This window comes from Vigna umbellata, chromosome 4, assembly GCF_029865625.1.
Source record: "Vigna umbellata cultivar VRB3 chromosome 4, Vumbellata_1.0, whole genome shotgun sequence".
In the NCBI taxonomy this organism is placed as follows: Eukaryota; Viridiplantae; Streptophyta; class Magnoliopsida; order Fabales; family Fabaceae; genus Vigna; species Vigna umbellata.
Window position 1 is genome coordinate 37,047,120 of NC_142168.1, and position 16,039 is coordinate 37,063,158.

The window sequence follows — 16,039 nt, forward strand, 5'->3', positions numbered from 1 at the left end:
GGATAATGGATCTCTGATTTTTTGTTTGGTTTGGATCTCTGATTTTGGTTTGGATATCTGATTTTGGTGTTTGGATCTTCGTCTGCTCTCTGTGCTTCCTGTTCTTCATGTTTGAATGAAAAAAATTGCTCTCTCTGCTTCCTGTTCTTCATGTTTGGATGAAAAAAATTGCAGAAAATAGGAGAAAAGAGGAAGAAGTTTAACCATACAAAGAACAAACAAACGTAACAACACTGATCTTGGTTCAGAATAAAAAAATTAAACAACTTTACTGCCTCGGTTGTCTGTGAACCGAGTCAGAATCTGAAACCTTTTGATTCGGTTCAAAACCGAGTCAAAAAATCCATTCTTTTTACCTCGTTGGAATATGCACCGGTCCTAGAACCGGTGTCTATAAGTGAAAATGACCGAGGCGATATGTGCTTATTGCACTAGTGGTCTAATAATCAATTAATTGTTGAATTATTTTGTGTAAGATTGTGTAAACGAGTTGACTTGTGTATGTTCAATTTTTATTGTGTAATAATTTAACTTTTCTATGTATATATTATTATCTAATCTATAAATCTAATGTAAAAAAACATACTATGTGTATATAATATATTATATCATAACATAACTCAAGTATGAAATCACGATATAATATATTGGTACTTGTTAGAAATATTAAATCTTTTATCTTTCAGTTTATCTTTCAGTTAGTTTGTTAATATTTATTATTTGTATTTTGGGCTTAGCCCATATTTTTTCTATTATAAATAGAGAACCCTACGTGTGTTTAACACAAGGGAGATTAATCCCAAATATAATTTTCATTATGTTTAACATGGTATCAGAGCAGGTTTTCTGATATCTTCCGGTGGTCTTTGTTGTCTGCCGGCGGCCGACCGTCATGGTCGCCGGCAACCCCTAAAAATATCCAGAATCAGAGACAAGTCTCCTAGAAACCACTGCCTCCTCTGAATGACCGGACCTCCCTCTCTCTGTTTAGACCTTCCAGAGTAGTGATTGTTGCCATCAAAATCTGTCTTCTTCTCGTCGCATGTTTCTGCATCTTCGGACCTCCTTCTTTCTGCGTAATTTGCTGTAGAGGGTTTCGCCTCTGTATTGCTGTAGAGGGTTTCGCCTCTGTATTGCTGTAGAGGGTTTCGCCTCTATATTGCTGTAGAGGGTTTCGCCTCTGTATTGCTGTAGAGGGTTTCGCCTCTGTATTGCTGTTCTTGCCTTCTTCTTCCTTTCTTATTGTATCTGTCACACAGATCTGAAGTGTTTGTTGCTCCTTCTCTGCTGCTCTCCTTCTCTGCTGCTCTCCTTCTCTGCTGCTCTCCTTCTCTGCTGCTCTCCTTCGTACATTTTTGAAGTTGAAAACCTAGTTTAGTTATTTCAAGCTTGGTTCATACAATTTGTATGCTCCAGCTTGAGGGGGAGTGTTAGAAATATTAAATCTTTTATCTTTTAGTTAGTTTGTTAATATTTATTATTTGTATTTTGGGCTTAGCCCATATTTTTTCTATTATAAATAGAGAACCCTATGTGTGTTTAACACAAGGGAGATTAATCCCAAATATAATTTTCATTATGTTTAACAGTACTTAAACAAATTTTTATATAATTTCTGATTAATTTATAAAAGAGCGAAGTTTTAAATAAATGATTATCTTCTCTACAATTAATCTCTAAATTAATTTGTCGACACACATGTTTCCTTCTTTATATACAAACAAAACATTAAAATTTAAAATATACTAACGAAACATTAAAGTTTAAGATTCTTACAAATGGTTGAACAAATATTCTATACACCTGTTAGATTCGAATGAAGAAGTGAAAACTTCTTAAATGCTTTAACTCATTATCAATCAAACATAATTATAAAATTTGAATATAATTTTGTACTTAAAAAAATATTAAACAAGCATTCATTAATTTCAATTTGAATTATTACAAATAATCTGTAATTTTAATTATGTCAAACGCTAAGACCCATGAAAAATATTTACAATTTTATTACTAATAAAAATATATTTCTTTAGGAATGGAGAATATAATAAGTTTATAAAATGTGGAAAGTTAAAAAGAAAAAAGATATTTTGGTAGCTTAATTGGTAGAAAATTTTGGTGATGGATTCAAACTCTTTTCTACCTTTTTGTAAAAAAAAGTAAAAATTAAAATTAAAATATTGATAATGAAAAAACATTCAGATTTGAAGTCATAATTAAGGAATTCATTATGAATCCATTATGTAAGTGGAAATTAAGAAATTAATATAATATATATATATATATATATATATATATATATATATTAAAAAAATTGATGAATAGTAAATTTTTTTTACTATAAATAGCCATGAAGGGGAAGGATAATTTTGCACAAAGAGAGGAACAATCAAGTGAGAAACCTTGAGAAATAGAGAAGAATGAGTTAGCAAGAAATTTTAGTTGCAAGAAGAGTAGAGGCTCTGGAGAGTTTTCGGGAAAACGAATTCGGAACAAGAGAAGTCTGGAATAGAGGTAGGGGAGCTAATCCTTCTTATACATGATTTTTATACATATTATGATCATGAATATGAGTTATGAACATGTTAAAATTTTGGTAATGGTAGTTATCTATTCACTTGTATAAATTTAGTTTTCATGATTATAATTTTCTTATTTTCGAATTATTGTGGTAAAACCTTCCTTTTAATTGTTTTTACCATTGGATTTAGCTAAAAGTTTAATATATGAATTCTAAGACCTATTTCTTCACTTTGACCGTTCGGATAATTAATTAGAAGTCTGTACTTGGAGAAATAAATTCTGCATGTTTGAGTAAATTAATTACCCCTGTAGTTCTGTTACCCAGTCTTCTCGGTAAAATATAGATTCTGACCTAGTTGACCGTTAGATCAACCTGCAAATTTGATATATGATTCCTAAGATACATTAATACACTTTGACCGTTCGGATTTGTAATTAGAAGTCTGTACTTGGAGAAATAAATCCTTCATGTTTGAGTAAATTAATTACCCCTATAGTTCTATTACTGAGTTCTCTCGGTAAAATATAGATTCTGACCTATTTGACTGTTAGATCAACCTGAAAATTGGATATATGATTCTTAGGATATATTACTACACTTTGACTGATCGGATTTGTAATTGGAAGTCTATGTTTTGAGAAAGTAATTTTGAAAGTTTGAAAAATCTGATGAACACTATATTTCTATTCTTAAGTTATCATGGTAAAAACTTTAGATATATTTCATTTACCGTTAGATTGAGCCCAAACTTTAGTACGTAGTTCATAAGACATATTAAGTCATCTTGACCGTTCAGATTTGTAATTAGATGTCTTTTCTTAGAGGAATTCGTTCCGCATTTTGAGTATAACTGAAAACCACTTAAAAATTTTGTCCCTGAGTTACCTCGGTAAAACCGCAATATCTATCTAGTTAACCGTTGGATCAACCTGAAATTTTAATATGTAGTTTCTAACACATAGTGAATTACTTTGACCGTTCAGATTTGAAATCGGAGTTACATATTTAGAAGTATTAATTTCGTATCTTCTCAGGGATCTCAATATTGCTTAATTTCTGTTTTTGGACCATTTATACAAAAATTATGAATTATAATTGTGATGATTGTATTTTATTATATTGGATTTGAATTTATGCGTCTGAACATGATGTGATTTATGTGGGAAGTATGTGAATGTATGAGATATGTTGGATTCACTGTGATAATATGATGGTATCCGGTTATTCATGTCTTGGGTTAAGTTTCAAAGTAACAATATGGTTCATGGACGTAATTCAATGATTCTCAAGGAGAGGATACATGGTGGTGATCTGGGGGTGTGTAGAATGATTGCATGGTAGCTCAGTTTTGGGGGTTATCCTGAAACTCCAATGGTCTTTCTTCTCACGTAGAGAGGATTGAACCATGTGGTGAGGAGTAGCAGGAGGTCCTAGTCTTGGGTACTTCCAGTATGGCCCAAGGTGAGTGATAACGGATTAACCTCGTGAGTGTGGTAGGATGGGGGAGCCCAAGTTTCATAAGCCACCATGAGTGCAAGACCCGCCATAGCTCGGTAATCATTCTAGTATGGACGAGTCGGTTTATAAAGTAACAAGTCCTGTGATGTCATTTTACCATGTTTGAGTGATTTTTGCATGTCGTGTGAGGTTGAATAACATGCTTTTTATGTTTAGCTCACCCCTACTTGTTTGTGTTTGTGTTTGGGTATGTGCGATGATCACCCACTTGGGTGGGAGCAGATGGCAAGGAGGATAATTTGGAAACCGTACTTGGGTGCATTTAAAGTTTTAAATTCTCTGTAATTTCTAAGGAGAAACTCTAATACTTTAGTTTTCAATTCCACGCTATTCTAAGGATGACTGTAATCCTTAAAATTACTCTTGACTGCTTTCCTATATTATGAAATGATGACGTCTTTATTATATATGCTTTCTTGGGATGTCGCACTAACCTTCCTATGTAAACTTGTTATTCTTTTGAATAACCATTGGTGATATTTTTAAGTATCTCTTGGTAGATAATTTTTTTTTTTACTTTTAAAATAATATAAGTTTATTTCTTTACATTTAGTTAATCTTTTAAAAAAATAATATTCATAGAAAGTTGTTTCTTGAAAATAGTTTTTAATCAAAATTTTAAGGAAAACGTGAAGATTAAACAAAAATAGTTATTAAACAAATATCAAACTACTAGTTAAATAGCTAATATTAACAAATGAAAGATTCACAAATGAGAGAAGAAAAACTAAAAAAATAAATGAATTTATATCAAATTCCTTATTTAAATTTGTCTTATTTTTTAGCATATGCCTAGCTTAATTTTATCTTATAAAAGGTGTTACATTTCTTTTTTATTTTCCTCAAGATTGCAAAACTCATTAAATAGATGTGATAACTAAACTAAATCTCTTTTAAATGCTTATATAAAATATTGTTTTCATGAAATTCGTGTATCCAATTCAGTCCACCTACAATTTATTTCTTGGACAATATAACTTTGTTTCATTCAACTTTGGAAGGAAAAGTCATCCTTAAAATTCATGAGTTGCAATATTTGTAACTCATTATAATAGTTTCATTTAATGAATAAAGATATTATATTAATTTTTTTTCTATTCTAAATTTTGACATTGAACACAAATTAATTATTGATAAGGATTGAGATATCTCTTAGCCAAGAAAATTCAACTTGTGTTCAACTAGAGAGACTGCTAACTAACCATAGAACTTATAGATTTTGATAGGCCAATGTAATATCATACATTCATAATTTGTTGACATTTTCCTTTATCCACTCTTTCCAGTTGTTTCCAACTCATATTTATTGTGCAAGCCTTCTTGATAAATAATATATTTATAAAATAGATTGACAAATCGACTAAATTTATTAATATAACTTTAAAAAATATTTTATAAATGTTAAATTTTATAGTTTATACAAACTTAAACTTAATTCTAAAGACTTTTTTTTTCTTTTTAGTATTCTAAATTGAAAATTATTATTTTCTTAATCAGTCTCTAAAATAAAATAATAATTCAAAAAACTTGCTTTTTAAATATGTTATTTTCTCAGCAATAAAGACTTTTTAAATTATTCTTTTAGTCACTAAAATTTAAGTCAAATTTTACTTTAATTCCTCAATTAAAAACTATTTTTCTAGTCTTCCAAATTTAAAGTTAGTTTTAGTTTAACATTTTTTATATTTAAAATTGAATTCTTTATTATATTCAAATAAATATTAATTATTTCAATTTTGTACAAACCAACATTAATGATAATCCATTATTACACTAGTGAATTCTGCATTATTTTTCAACCTATAGTTTGGTTATTGATTTCCAGATCATCTAACATGCTTCAATATATTTTTTTATGAACAATATACATACACAAGTTGTCAAGCGATAATAAACCATTACATCAGCTCTTAAATAGCCGAAAAATATCTTTTGACGAATATTTATGTAAGTATTTACTAAAATATATTTTCTAATATATATATATATATATATATATATATATATATATATATATATATAGTTTTTAAACACTAAATTTTAAAAGATAAATTTTAAATGAATGAAGAATAAAAAGTTTATAAATAAAGTATAAGTTCAATTCCAACAACAAATTTAATATCTTTTCTTGTTTTTAATGGTTTGAAAAATATTCTTAGTATATTGACACTTGTGTCATTTAACTAAATTTGTGTTGAGTTATTGGAAGTGACTAAGAAAGCATTTGTTTATATATATATCCATGTAAATAAAGTTAATATTAACATGAAAATTATAGAAATCGATATTATAAATTGGATAAAATTAGATAAAGTCATTTTTTTTTAAGAAATTGTTTAACAACGAGTATTTCTGATTTTTTTCAGGTCAATTACCAATTCCTTTATGCTTGTGAAAATTGGATAAAATTAGATAAGACAAAAATTATAAGATGAAAACTCATTATAAAATCATTTTTTTTGTAAGATTGTTTAACTACAAGTGTTTCTGACTTTTTCAATTGGGGCTACAGTATTGGAGTGAGAAAGAGGAAAGAGAAAGGGTTGAGAGGAATGAGAAAGGTGAGTAAGGGTTTGGGTTTTTTTTTTTTTTAGTTTTGAGAATGAAAATTATTAAAATACCCTTAACCTTAAAATTTAGAATCCATGGTATATAAGGATATTTTTTCTACAAAAATCCGGTACACATTGCTAAAATGTACCAACTGAAAAACAGGCTTAAGCGCGTTAGCAAACCCCATATATATATATATATATATATATATATATATATATATATATATATATATATATATATATATATAGTTTTTTGTGGCATCCCAAATATATAATAACCACAATCATATAACTTAGGCGTTCACATTCCAATAAAGAGAACAGTCAGAGTAGAATAGTAGTTCAGTAACTGATATTACAGTCATCCACAAAAGGACATAACTTAAAACTTAAACCGTTTAGAGCACTTCAAAATAGCACCAACTTAAATTTAGAAATCCTAAAAATACTATACTGCATCATCAGCATTCTCCAACTCTTGCTCCAAGGGAACCTCCTCAACAACATCTGCTCCCATCCAAGTGGATGATCATCGCAAAGGAAAACATACACAAGCAGCACACAACAAAGAAGCAAGGGTGAGCTAGATAAACAAGCAGTAATCATATAGTTCAATCAATAAATATCATCGTGCTTAGCTACATATAAAGAACAATCAAGGCATACCACTTTAAATCATGACTCAAACACTCACACGACTCATCCGAATTGGTATAACTGTCGAACTATTGGTTGTCTTTGCACTTGCGTAGTTCAGCTGACACTCCCCAACACTATGCAAGGTAAATCCCCCATTTGTCTATGTCTAAACTCTAAGACTATAGACGAGAACCTCCCTCTACTCTCACCACTTACACTGTCCTCCTCTATTTGAGCATGAACAGTGCTTCGAGTGTAGGGATAGACATACCAGTTCAAAGCTCCAGTTATACAGAACAACAACAACACCCCACACATCTCTTTCAATCATCTTACCCTGAGATGTCCACTTCATACTCAATTACATCATTGTAGTTCACATTCATATGCTTTACAACCACTCAACAACACCATACATACATCCTGCCAGTCAAACAACATCAATCAATCCAAACAGAAGAAGAAAAAAAGGAGTGAGATCCCCTCCATGCACCAGTTTACATTTATATACATATACACACACACACATATATATATATATATATATATACACATCATGGTTCTTATTTGGCAAACTACTTGTCTAATCTTCATCATAGTAGAGATCTTACTTTCTCCAAATTGGTCACCGGAGAGGGTTCAGATGTCTGAACGCATCAGACTCATCTTCGGCGCTAGCACATATGACTAGTCACAACATACTGGACAAGGTCAGGGCTGCTCTATGATCAGGGATGTGTCAACTCAGGTTTTTAAGTCCTCTCTATCCTACCAACAAAGAAAGGCTTTTAACAAGTTATGATTTAATTATCTAAGTTATTAAAACTGTCCTACAGTGTTATAGACATCAGATACCCAATTATATATATCACCATTCCCCTCACAGTAGCCTTAAACAGTACCTGCCCATATACATGCTATCACAGAGCCCTTACTCCAAACCCTCCAACTAGAACAATTTCAACCAAAACAGATTAATTTCAATAAAGACACTTACAAACATAATTGCCACATGTACCAGTTCAACACCAAAGAATAAATTATTTAAGCACAATTCCACAGTATCAGTTATAATTATCCAATAAAAATTAACATCGTAGAACAATTTCACAAGAACACACAGTTCAACATTCAACCTGCATATATTTGTATAAAATAAATTCATACAAAAATAATTAGCTCCCCTTACTTGGAAAACTTCACAGTTTACTTGACAAGGATGATCTAAATAGTGCTCCTCAAAACAAAATTCAAAGACACCCTATAAATCACCAATGGTGATAGAATTAGCTTTTTAGGCTAGAAATTACCACAAATTTGAAGTAGAACACTTCTAGTGGCATGCATTCAGTAAAATAGCAATGCCTTAGGTGCTAGAAACAGTGGAGAAAAGGAGAAAGTGACTTACCGGTTGGAACAAGAACCCGTTCCGTTACAGAGCCCTTGACGCGGTGAACGTTTGAGCACCACCTATTCAAAAATTTAACGGTTCAACAGGGTGGTATTTTAGAGAGAAGGCAGAACAATATTTAGAAGATGAGTTTTTAGAGAGAGAAGAAAAAAGTTGGCAGAGTGGAAGAAAGACTCCTCCTAAGGTCATGTGCCTTTGATCTGATGGACCTGGATGTCCCACATAAGGCCCAAAGCCCATTTATTAATTTTACAGGCCCATACATTTTTAAACCCTACATTTTAAAAGATAAATTTTAAATGAATGAAGAATAAAAAGTTTATAAATAAAGTATAAGTTCAATTCCAACAACAAATTTAATATCTTTTCTTGTTTTGAATGGTTTGAAAAATATTCTTAGTATGTTGACACTTGTGTCATTTAACTAAATTTGTGTTGAGTTATTGGAAGTGATTAAGAAAGCATTTGTTTGTATATATCCATGTAAATAAAGTTAATATTAGCATGAAAATTATAGAAATCGATATTATTATTATGCACACAATAAAAATCTTCAATGACTAATAAGAATGTAAATATATAAATTGTATTGAATATAAAATGAATCCATTATGAAGTAAAATCTATCAAAGTTTCCTACACCAAGAAAGATATTTAACCAAAAATTAAATATACTTAATATTTATTTTAATTTACTCTCGTTCTATTTTATACTATCATAATCAAATCTTAGAAGTACAGTCACATCTTAAAAGTACAGTCCTGCAATGAAAAATTAGGAACCTATTTGTATTAAAATATCTAATTATAGACCTTCCTTAATCTTTTTGAGAAGTACCCTTTTGACTTTTGCAGCTAAACTTAAAATATCATAAAATTAGTGATAAAAGTGGGCCAAAATAGAAAACTATCACTATAAACTTGATTATTTTTTAATAGTTTTGGATTAATTCCATATATTTCTCTCTCTCTCTCTCTCTCTCTCTCTCTCTCTCTATATATATATATATATATATATATATATATATATATATATATATATATATATATATATATATATATATATATATATATATATATATAAAACTAGTTAAAAGATGTGGACTAATTCACTCACATATTTGGATGAGTTGAAGTGTTAACTCAATTGAGTCTAAATCTTCTGTCACCCGACACATAACATCTTAAGGAAACAACTACTCCTAGTTCAACCGATTGACTGAATCTTACTATACTATATAACCTTTTTCTAATATACTTACTTTAATCACCAGTTAATGTTAGTTTACTTTAAATAATTAATTAAACACATGTTAATTTATTATCTTAGTTCATTTGTCACTACTTTTTATAATCTTTTGCATTTGTTTTTTTATTTAACATTCGATTACCCAATCTTATTATAGAAATTTTCAAAAGGGATTTATCCAATCTATTTCCAATTGTTCTTACTTTCTCATTTTCTATAAATACAATTATTAGCATTGTTTTCATCTAGTTTGAAGTTTTAAAACGAGATAAATAATTAAAAATTAAAACGTTCATTAAAAGTATAATATAAAAAAAAGAGAAAAAGAAAGAAAAATTAAAACGTTCATTAAAAATATAATATAAAAAAAAAAGAGAAAAATAAAGAAAGATCATTTCCCCTGTTTCTTTCTAATTATCTTTAAAAGTAAATTTTAAATAAAAGTTTAACATAACTCTGAAACAGGTAATTAAGAAATAATTCGTTATGAACATTCGAGAAATTAATACGAAGAGAAAGTTTCAAGCCCATAGTCTAATTCAACTCAGTAAATCAACAATGCAGTGAACAAGTCAAATTAAAAGATTTTCTCATTCAAAACCTCACTTTCATAGTTTACTTATTAACTAAAGGCTTTTTAACATAGTATATCAGAAACCATAAAATCACATTTATATATAAATATAAATCAAGTAAATTATCAGATTAAATTTGTTAACTTGCCATAGTCAATTTAGAGTATAAAAAGAATAATTTATTAAATATATCTAATGACAGAGCTTATAAGCAGGACATACCAACGTCAAATCTTATTTTCAAATATTTTTCTAATGATTATTATTGATGATTAAGATGATTGTAACTTTGTCAAATCATTTATAAAACATTTAATAATTCTACATCGTTTAAAAATTAAGACACAACAGTTAATTTTTTTTTTCTTTTTCAAAGTATATTTTAAGAACAAAATCAACAAACAATATTTTAAATGTATAATAATCGATCTGTGACTTGGTGGTATATAAACATAGTATATTAAAACAAGTCTGAATATCTTCTTGCAACTTTATAGAAAATAATTCTACAATAACTTTGCATGAAGATTTTTAATTTAAATATATTATTTTAATTCTAAAAATGATCGATGAAGATGAACATTGAACATATTCTTTGATAATAGATTTTAAAAAAGACTGATCAGAGAGATAGAGAGAGTGAATTGCAATAGTGTTGTGCTATTGAGATTAGACAGTGCATTAAGAGGTTGGAGTTGTGTCTGGTGTTAAGTGTTTGAGGAAAGAAATTACACTAAAAATGGTTGAATATATCATAAGAAAGAATTATGGTGGTTTGGCATGTTCTTTAAGAGGTTGGACTGAAGATTGTCATGATGGGAGGCACATGCCTAACCTCTTAAATACTCTGATAACACTATCAGAGTTTAAAGTCAAAATCAACCCACCTGTTAGCTGTATCCACTGCTATTTACCCACAGCTTATAAATGTATTAACCTAGGTTCACTACACACTCACTCTTGGTACATGCAGCTTTTCTGTTCTTTCAAAATTATATCATTGAAACACACAACATATCATTAATTAAACCCATTTCTCCACACAGTAATCATCATTAACTTAAGAGTTAATGCATTTCATTATACTTCAATTTTTCTTTAAACAATCTTTCCTCTTTTGGTTAACTTTTTTTTTTGTTTTATAATCTCAAACATAATTTGTTTTGTCAAATTTTCTATTACATGATTATTTTTAACCTAGCAGATTCTTTTTAATAAATTATGTAAACACTAAAAAAAATTAATTAGAAAAAGAAAACTTAGATTTATGATTATAAAAGGTAGATTTTTTTTATTTAAGTATTTTCAAATAAATAAGCAGGAAGAAAACTTTATGAAAAACTAAAATAAAAATTATATTATTGTTTCTGTGGGCAACCCTAGTAAAAGTGTGGTAATGTGTAAGCAATTCCAAGTAGTTTCCATAAGTCCAGCGGTTTGACCCTTTCTTGGAAGAAAACACCTAACCGACTGAATTTCACATGAAAATAGAAATTTAAATTGACTTTCATTCTTTGTAAGCAAAACCTTATTAAATGCATCAATAAATATTTTATTGGAATGATATTTCAAATTTAACTCAATTCATCATCAAAATTACCCTTAGCATAGTGTTTTAAATGCACTTGGACATATTCATGTGCACCTCCTTCTATATAAAAAAAAGACAAACACTAACAATCACATACCATCTCTACCACCTATTTTTTAAGCACAATTTTTCCATTGAATTATTCTTTAAAAGAAAAAAATCTTGTTGGATATGGTAAAATATAAAGAAATTTAAAGCATTTAACTCTATTTAGCTTCATTATTTTCTTATTACTATTAGGTTTACATTCAAACATTATTTTCAATAAATATAAGTAAAAAATATATGTATAAATGAATAAAACTGAATAAACTTAATAATATATATTCCTAAATTTAAGTGAGAGTTCCAACAATGCTTATTTACAAGATAAATAAATAAATAATTTTTAAAATTGAATTTTAGAATAAAAGAGTATTTAAAAACATGTTGTTGATGTTAATTTACTATTTACACAAGAATGCTTAATGTTAAAAGGTGTGCTGCTATGGTTGCTTACTCTTTCAAATGTCTTTCATAATTTATCATGAATATAACAAAATAAAACCAATTTGACTTGTATTTGGTTTTCCATCACAAACTTGTTTCAACCAATTGTCTACCATCACCATTTATGATCATGTATGTGAACTGTATCAAGGAAAGTTAAATGGATGTAATTTCATTGGCGAAACACCAACTATATCTTACTTTTGAGTATCTTAATATATAATAGTATAAAAGTAATTTTAAGAGAATTAATTATTATATAATATTTATATTTTTAATTTAACAAGAGCAAACTTATAATATTTAGAATAAATAAAAATATAATTCACTTGACTATTACCAACCTAATAAGACTCTCTTCTTACACATTATAGTTTAATATATTTAAAACACCAACACCTATCATAATAAATGATGTTATTCATCATTTGAAAAATCTGGACACATAAAATTTCTTTAGTATAAATGAACTAATTCTATCAACAAGAGAAATTTACCACACCTAATTATAAAACAACAAATGAACTAATACTACATATTATCATCCAAACAAAAATGACCCATTTTAAATAACCAATTAGACATATCCAAAACATTTTTTTTTTCACTTTTCACAGTTATATATAGTATGTATGCACACCAGTCTAAATCACTTTCAAAGAAAAAATTTACTTGAATTAATTTTTTTTTCTTTTTTTAAAACTACCATCACTACAATTTGATACATATACAAAAGATATTTAGTTGAAAACAAAATCTCAATCAAATAAAATTACATTTTGAGTGATAATATATAGTAGCATTAAATAATTTGAAAAACATTGAAATTTAGTATTTGAGACTAATTAAGTAGAGTCTTTTATATCTATATGTATATTAAACATTGGAAGGAGAATTAGATGATTAATGTGAAAAAAGAGGTAAATTATTGATAAGTAATTGAAAGAGAAAGGAGATGGTGAATTGATTGAGAATTGACAAGTGTTGTTGAGAAGCAAACAAAAGAAGTGCATATAATATAATAGTATTAGCAGAAGAGGTATGTGAAAGCTCTTGAGTTTGCAAGAGTCACCACCTTTATCTAATTAACATTAATGTTTGGTTTGATGGGGTTAGAGACTTGAAAAAGTAGTAGAGAACCATTGAATGCTCCCACGCGGTTTTGAGAGGCACAAAGAGAGCCATTGCTCCAAACCTCAGCTGACTTTGCCCTTCTTTCTTCCCTATAACAGTTAATGCTTTTGCTGTCAACTTTTGACTATTTGCCTTCACTTCTTTTTCTTTTTTTCTCTCTCTCTCTTCAGTCAGCGACCCTTCACACACTCTTCTTCCCTTTCTTTTCACTATTTATACACCCTTCATTTTGACTCTTGCCTTGGCTCATTGCAATTGCAAGCAAGAGGAAATCCAAGAAACACAAGAGATCTAGCTATACTATATACTAAAAGTATAGTGAAGTAAAAGAAAAAGATACACACAACAAGGCAAGATGGGAAGGCCACCTTGTTGTGATAAAGGTGTGAAGAAAGGACCTTGGACTCCTGAAGAAGATATCATTTTGGTGTCTTACATACAGGACCATGGTCCTGGCAATTGGAAAGCTGTTCCTACCAATACTGGTTGGTGAATTTTCCACTTTCAGATCTTAATTTGCTGGCTTTTTGGATGATTCTTCTGTCATGGTTTTAGCAAGTCAGGGAAATTTTTTTGATTCTGGTGATCTGAATGGTACTTTCTTTTTGTGTTTAACTTTCAGGGTTGTCAAGGTGCAGCAAGAGTTGTAGACTTAGATGGACTAATTATCTGAGGCCAGGAATCAAAAGGGGTAACTTCACTGAACAAGAGGAGAAGATGATAATCCATCTTCAAGCACTTTTAGGGAACAGGTAAATTCATCTTACAGCTTCTGCTTAGTTATTGAAATCTGTTAATTACCATATTGTAACCTAAACCTCATTGATTATGATGTAGATGGGCTGCCATAGCTGCATACCTGCCACAAAGAACAGATAATGACATAAAGAACTACTGGAACACCTATCTGAAAAAGAAGCTGAACAAATTGGAAGCAAGTGGTTCTGAAGGAAGCTCGGGGCATGGTGGGGTTTCAGTTTCTCAGCCAATGTCTAGAGGGCAGTGGGAAAGAAGGCTACAAACGGATATTCACATGGCGAAGAAAGCTCTCAGTGAAGCTCTTTCACCAAAGAAAACATCATCTACTTTTTTAGCTGAGTTAAATTCAAACCTTTCCAATGATAATAGCACTGCCTCCTTCTACAACTCCACAAAACCAACACCCTCCATAAGCTATGCCTCTAGTGCTGACAACATAGCTCGTTTGTTGAAGGGGTGGATGAAAAGCACACCAAAACGTGCTGCCACTCAAAACTCCATTATCAACTTGGCTTGTGCAGGAGCTGACACTGCTTCCAGTGAAGGAACAACAAAGGGAAGCTCAACCAGTGTGGAGTTGTCTGAGACTTTTGAGACCTTGTTTGGTTATGAGTCTTTGGAGTCTTCAAATTCTGAGTTTTCACCTTCTCTTTCTCCTGAGGGCACTCTCTTCCAAGATGAGAGCAAGCCTGATATTACTGGAATAGACGTGCCTTTCTCTTTGCTTGAGAAATGGCTTCTGGATGATTCTGGTTGTCAAGAGAAACTTAGCTTCTAGATTTAGTTATAGTTCAATTTGTTGCTTTTTCTTAGTTATAGCAGACTAAACCTGAATCTCACTTTGGCCTTCAACCCCTTTTGGTCCTAGAAGTGTATATTCCAATCCAATATTAACATTATTATATTATTATATCCTATAGTTAGATGTCTTAATGCTAAAGTTTGTTCTCTTAATCACAACTTCAATGGTGTTAGAATTTTTTTCCTTTCAGTTGGCTGTTTCATTAATTGGTTTTAATCAGGAATTTAAGTTTAACTCAGTTGACTCTTTCTTCACAATTTCAATCAGTTAATTGATCAGATGAAAAGAATGAAATGGTTCAAGTCAACCCAATAATATCAGTTTTTCTAATGTTTAGTAGATGACATATTCTATTAATTCAAATAAGACAAATTTGTTTGTATTTTCCTTTTTTATAAAGTTAAATGATAAGCTGTAATGGCTGTGGATCAGTGTTTTTGTTTTGATTTTGCTTTTATAAGAATTTGCATCTTCTACCAAATAATATTTAGGAAGGAATAAAGTGATTCTTGTTAACTTTTTATTATAGTTTTTAAAGTTAAATTACTCACCATAAATAGGTATGGGTTGTATCACACCATGGATAACTTGTCGTTTTCCAAATCTTTATCTCCTTACCACATAATAGTCAAGCAAATTAATGGATCTACATAAATATCACATGTGTACTATTAAATCTATTTAATTTTAAAAATTGACATCCCATATAAAAATGGAAAATCAAAAATACTATTTAACTTTTCTTTTTATGTATAATATTAAAACTTTACTAAGAAGAGAGTAAATGGTTTCT

The 16,039-nt window shown here is 29.5% G+C and overlaps 1 protein-coding gene across 1 annotated transcript; it reads left to right on the forward strand.

The window, feature by feature from the left end:
- The first annotated feature begins 13,737 nt into the window (after window positions 1-13,737).
- Window positions 13,738-15,398, forward strand: LOC124824941 (transcription factor MYB30-like). Its single transcript, XM_047297462.2, has 3 exons — window positions 13,738-14,170; window positions 14,308-14,437; window positions 14,523-15,398. Exons 1-3 carry the CDS (start codon window positions 14,041-14,043, stop codon window positions 15,220-15,222), a joined length of 960 nt encoding a protein of 319 aa, XP_047153418.2. The 5' UTR covers window positions 13,738-14,040; the 3' UTR covers window positions 15,223-15,398.
- Window positions 15,399-16,039: the final 641 nt, after the last annotated feature.